The following is a 6000-nucleotide window of genomic DNA, read 5'->3' as shown; positions in this document are numbered from 1 at the left end:
CACATGTTGTTCTTTAACCAGCACTTGCAGAAATCAGTATTAAGGTTTAATACCATCATCTGTTAGTGTGAATCAGTTGCTGACACTGGATTGGAATTCTGCATTTCAGTAGCAATACATGAGCCCCCTAGTGCCTGCCATTGTTAAAAATCAATGGTACACCCTTGCAAGTGCCCCAGGATGACCAAGTACTTCCATGATATGAAGGTGATGGCAAACCAGGCTGCAATGCTTCCAACCACCACAGAGGCTGTCAGCCACTCCCCCAAAGAGAGGGAATGAGGGTAGGAATCACTCCCGACTACACTAGTCTGTTGGCACCAAGCCCTGATCCACATACAGGGAGTACCTTCCCTGAAACTGATTCCTTACTGAAAGGAACACCTTGTGTACAACCCCACCAACACATTCCATCTAAGGCAAGGTTTCCCCACAGGGTGCCATTCCAGTCATAAAATCCACAGGCAGCAAGCAGTGTGATGTGGCTGTATAATTTCTAGGCAATCCAGAAGTGTACCTGGGAGCCAAGGAATAAGCGACGACTGCACCATTTCAAATACTAGTGCTTTATTCAGTCACAAGACAGTGCCCTTGGTCTCCTGCACAACTGCAGTCACCTCATTAGGGGGAAGCAACAGCATGACAAGCAGTGCAGAATATGCCAGGCAAGTTAGGTGGCTCCTTCCATCCTGGGACCATGCAGCTTGGTCCCTATCCCTTCAGAATATACAGCTGTCCAGGCTGACTAGCCGTGGGAGGACCCTGTTGGATAGCAATGGGGCCCAGAACACCTGTGCCTTGAGCACCTGCAAGGGCAAGGAGGGAGGGTGCCTCAGTCACAGCAACACAATCCACCAGAGCATCTTTTGGTGGAGGCCAAACATACCTGCTACACCTGCAAGCCCACAGCTGGCGTCACAGCAGCCACACACCTGGTCATTCCCATCCACAGACACCCACCTGCAATAGGGAATAACAATTGCTTAGCAGCTCAACTGATCCAGCATCATAATGCTGCAGCTACTGACCTGTTAGCGGCAAGAGAGAAGGAACAAGCCTTGTGTTGGGAATCCACAGGCACAGAAGCCACTGTTGCCCTCAGGCTGCAAGTAATGTACAGCTAGGGGGACACCAAAAGCTGGTCAGCAGCCGCCATCACAGCCAGTTCATTTAAGCACAGAAATCCTGCACAAGTGCCTGTACTCACTGAGCTCCTGCCATCCTGAGAGAACCTGAAAGCATCCAGCTGAAGCTGCAGCTTGTCATCCTGCTTTCTGGGCAGGAACTGGGAGCGGGATCCTGTCACCTTGGCATCAGTCAGGCACCTGAAGGGCAGGCATGTCAAGCAGCATTGCCCAAGCGGCCTCACACAGCCATACAATGTTACTCACCCAGAGTTCTGCACAAAGGCATAGCTAGGGAGAGAGGTCACATCAGGGACCAAGGTGGCCACACAGCTGTCCACAAAGACACGCAGGGGCTGACTGTTGCCCACAAGGACAGAGGCTTCAATGTTCAGGACACTTCCCAGGAAGTACACATTGGAGGCCCTCTCATTCTGCCATGCATCTGCACAAAGGGCACATGCACTTGAGGACAAACCCACTGAGTAAAGCCAGATATGCTGCATGAACCCCTTGCCTACCATCCATCAGCCTCAGTGAGAAATTCAGTTGTGCCTCAGCCGCCATTGTAGCATAGTAGGGGATCCAGGTTGGCACCAGGGCATTGCTGCTCACATTCTGCTTCCTAAGGAGCAGGCATCATTTAGAATTAAGGTTTCGTGGTATGTCAATGACCACAACAGTGCACAATGAAATGTGTCCTCTGCATTTATATTATGTGACATCATGACACATCAGGGGGAGCTAATTCAGCACCAGGGGAGCAGTGCTTTGGGCGGTACCTTCAGTGTACCCCAGTGTTGCCTTGCTGGTCAGGGACTTGAACCAGCAATCTTTGGTACAAGTGTGCTTCCCTAACCATGAAGCCACCACTGCCCATTTGGGTCAGTCACTGGATGAACAGCTCCTAGGGCTAAGGAACAGCAAAGCTGATGGGGCATCCTCACCTCAAATAGTGACACTCAATGCCAACCACAGCACCATTGGTCCTCACAATGGGGCTGCCATTAATACCACTGGGGGTGTAGATCAATGCAAAGCTATAGACCAGGGCATCAGCAGTCATCTGGAGAAGAGCAACGTGATTAGGACTAGCATAGCCAACATAGCAACCAATCAGAAGGAAGCCCTCATACCATCAGTGTACTTCCACAGGCCTGCAGCACAGACTGAAACCTCACTGTGCCAGAAGCATCCTGCCCAGTGGGTGCACAACCACCAAGGGTGATGTCTGAAGCATTGATCAGCTGGCCAATAGCTAGAAGGTCCTGTAGCACATCCACCATAACCGAATCCTCCCCACATACAACCCTCACACTATCAGGGTTCACTTGCATTCCAGTCACAGATTTAACCAGAGCAGGAGCAACTTGCTTGCTCAGATAGCCGGCCGCCCCCACCTTGGTAGCCCCTACGCCAACCTGATAGCCGGTCCCCCCCACGCCAACCTGGAAGCCAGTCGAAGCCACCTGGGGAGCCCCTACACCAACCTGATAGCCAGTCGAAGACACCTGGGGAGCCCCTACGCCAACCTGATAGCCGGTCGAAGCCACCTGGGGAGCCCCTACACCAACCTGATAGCCAGTCGAAGACACCTGGGGAGCCCCTACACCAACCTGATAGCCAGTCGAAGACACCTGGGGAGCCCCTACACCAACCTGATAGCCAGTCGAAGACACCTGGGGAGCCCCTACGCCAACCTGATAGCCAGTCGAAGACACCTGGGGAGCCCCTACACCAACCTGATAGCCAGTCGAAGACACCTGGGGAGCCCCTACACCAACCTGATAGCCAGTCGAAGACACCTGGGGAGCCCCTACGCCAACCTGATAGCCGGTCGAAGCCACCTGGGGAGCCCCTACGCCAACCTGATAGCCGGTCGAAGACACCTGGGGAGCCCCTGCGCCAACCTGATAGCCGGTCCCCCCCACGCCAACCTGGAAGCCGGTCGAAGCCAACTGGGGAGCCCCTACGCCAACCTGATAGCCGGTCGAAGCCACCTGGGGAGCCCCTACGCCAACCTGATAGCCGGTCGAAGCCACCTGGGGAGCCCCTGCGCCAACCTGATAGCCGGTCCCCCCCACGCCAACCTGGAAGCCGGTCGCCCCCACCTGGGGAGCCCCTACGCCAACCTGGAAGCCGGTCGCCCCCACCTTGGTAGCCCCTACGCCAACCTGATAGCCGGTCGAAGCCACCTGGGGAGCCCCTACGCCAACCTGATAGCCGGTCGAAGACACCTGGGGAGCCCCTACGCCAACCTGATAGCCGGTCGAAGACACCTGGGGAGCCCCTACGCCAACCTGATAGCCAGCTGCCACCACCTGGGGAGCCCCTACGCCAACCTGATAGCCAGCTGCCACCACCTGGGGAGCACCTAATCCATTTTGATAAACTGCAGCCACTTGAGGGGTCTTCACAAGAAACCCAGACTTCAGTTGAGCTTCACAGCTGCAACCTAAAAGAAGAAGCAGCACTATAACCCCCTCATGCACTGCCATTGTCCCAGAGCTGCTAGTAAAGCACACTGTTAGGTCTGGTTTGCTTGCAGACTATTTTATAGTTGCTGAAATCATCTGCACCCGCCAGGCCTGTTCTGATTTGTCAGTATGGAATCCTCACCATTCAGCGTTAATCAGTCACTGCTTGGGCTCTAACGGCTGAAATACATTTTTCTACCAACAGTTACTTTTTTATCAACAGTTACCAGTTTGGTGCGCTCATGCTATAATTGCCCACAGCAGACATACACTGAGATTTTAGTGGTGTTTTTTGGGGGGGGTTTTAACAATTTTGACTTTTTGACATGACTGCAAATGGTCAACAGTTATATCTAACATATATTGTATTGCGGGTATATCTACAGCCTACCCGCCGCTTTTATTATTATTTTCCTTAATTTTATTTCTTTCTGACTGCTCAGCAGGGTCGTTGTTAATTGTTAATTCGAGCTCAAGGAGTCTCTCGTCACTTTAGAGGGAGCGCTGAGGTATGAGTCCGCCTGCTTAGTCACGAGGATCCTCTAGGGGCGCTACTGATTACACGTAACTACCAGACCTCACAAGGGAAATGTTCCCTGTGTAGTCAGTGCGTCGACAATGAAGGAGGCGGTGATTCGGTGAGGGTTATAGCGCCGAGTGTTGGATAAATGGCAGCGCCTGTTAGTCGTCTTGCGAACAAATCATAACTGCTACGAACAGGTGCTGTGATTAAACTTAGATGTAATACAATTTCGCGTAGATGATTTAGTGACTACGTACATTTCCGAATGTTGCGCTATGGCGAAGCACCATGGGAGCGGGTGAAACACTTGTGTTGGAGCAGCTGTTACGGTTGCTAAGCTAACGGCAGTTATTGGTGTTTTATGTGTATAAATATGAAATATGAAATATTTACGTTCATATTTCAGTGCTTTATATCATGGTCATGGTACTATACAAACGTTTATTGGCGCCCACAATTTGGTAAGCATGTAAGTTGTAGGTATAAGGTATCGATGAGCGGCATGTTGTGACGCCAAAAAGTTGCAATGTGTATAAATCCGGAGTACCCTTAATGTCACTAAACGTGTCGAACTTTAAACTTCAGAAAGTACCGCACACCGCTAGTGTCTTTTTTTCTTTTATCCACAATATCTCCTCTTTCGAAAGATGTTGCGGCTGTTGAGCTGTCCATTCCTTCACCGCCACTTCGGTGCTTATAAAACTCTTCCCTGATTTACAGAAACAGCCGCATGTGGTGTGCTCCACTAAGCACATTTACTCAACGTAATGATATATTTATAGAAAATTTGAACAGTCATCATTATAATGCTGCTAGTAAAATCAATCTTTAAATTTGTTTATTGTGTTATGAGGTTACCTTCCAATAAACCCATAATAATGCGGAAATATCGTAAGGAGAAAATTCATTTTGATTCAGTACACCTACCCTAACAAGCATTATGGACTAGCCTAGCCTACCTTAACATGCTTTGAACACTTACATTAGCAAAATAATTAGCACAAATCCTATTTTATAGTAAAATGTAGAATATCTCATTTACCAGAGTTGGGAACAAGTCCAGACATGCAAGTCCCGAGTCGAGTCCGAAGTCCTAAACTTTGATCCCTTGACCAAATATGGTATTTTATTACTGGGTAATAAGTATTTTTCCGAAATTATAAATGCTTCTTAAGAGGTGTATTTATTTGTCAGCAGCAAGTGCAACTAAACTTAATCAGAGGGAAAAAAGGAGTGCTGATGTTGAATTTCATAGTAAATATTAACCCAGTACAGCAGCATTATTTTTGTTGCTGTCCTTTTTTGTTATACTCAAGCTCATCTCATACTGAACCATCCATCCATTTTCCAAACCGTGCATCCTACTGGGTCGCGGAGTGTCCGGAGACAATCCCGGAAGCAATGGGCACGAGGCAGGGACCAACCCAGGATGGGGGGCCAGCCCATCGCAGGGCACACTCACACACCATTCACTGACGCATGCACTCCTATGGGCAACTTAGCAACTCCAATTAGCCTCAGCATGTTTTTCGACTGGGGGGGGAAACCGGAGTACCCGCAGGAAACCCCACGACGACATGGGGAGAACATGCAAACTCCGCACACATGTGACCCAGGCAGAGACAACAGTGCTAACCATTGCACCACCATGCCGCCATTGCGCCACCATTTAATACTTATTAAATAAAACATTAAAATACTGTTAATTTAAAGTGACACTATATGTAGCTGCACGTTTTATGTGTAAGTTAAATAAAAATGTTAAAAAAATTGATGCTTTCTAGAATATAGTTATCGTAAGGAGAAAATCCATTTTAACACAGTACACCTACCCTAACAAGCATTATGGACTAGCCTAGCCTACCTTAAAAACATG

The 6000-nt window shown here is 49.4% G+C and overlaps 1 protein-coding gene across 46 annotated transcripts; it reads right to left on the bottom strand.

The window, feature by feature from the left end:
* Positions 1–547: 547 nt before the first annotated feature.
* Positions 548–3645, bottom strand: LOC125713014 (zona pellucida sperm-binding protein 3-like). 46 transcript variants are annotated; one of them, XM_048983718.1, is made up of 12 exons: positions 3425–3645; positions 3257–3340; positions 3062–3187; positions 2930–2992; positions 2261–2677; positions 2072–2190; positions 1646–1749; positions 1392–1569; positions 1208–1325; positions 1029–1120; positions 887–960; positions 548–806 (listed from the first exon to the last, which is right to left on the bottom strand). In XM_048983718.1, the coding sequence occupies exons 1-12, from the start codon at positions 3620–3622 to the stop codon at positions 712–714; spliced, it is 1668 nt and encodes a 555-aa protein (XP_048839675.1). In that variant the 5' UTR covers positions 3623–3645; the 3' UTR covers positions 548–711. The 46 variants fall into 46 exon arrangements, with proteins under 46 accessions (XP_048839675.1, XP_048839679.1, XP_048839682.1 ...); XM_048983722.1 differs by having other exon boundaries at positions 3299–3340; XM_048983725.1 differs by having other exon boundaries at positions 3062–3166; positions 3236–3340; positions 3467–3645.
* Positions 3646–6000: the final 2355 nt, after the last annotated feature.

The sequence above is a fragment of the Brienomyrus brachyistius genome, chromosome 18 (assembly GCF_023856365.1).
Source record: "Brienomyrus brachyistius isolate T26 chromosome 18, BBRACH_0.4, whole genome shotgun sequence".
Lineage (NCBI taxonomy): Eukaryota > Metazoa > Chordata > Actinopteri > Osteoglossiformes > Mormyridae > Brienomyrus > Brienomyrus brachyistius.
Note: the sequence above shows the minus strand (reverse complement) of the source record. Positions and strands in the feature narration are given on the sequence as shown.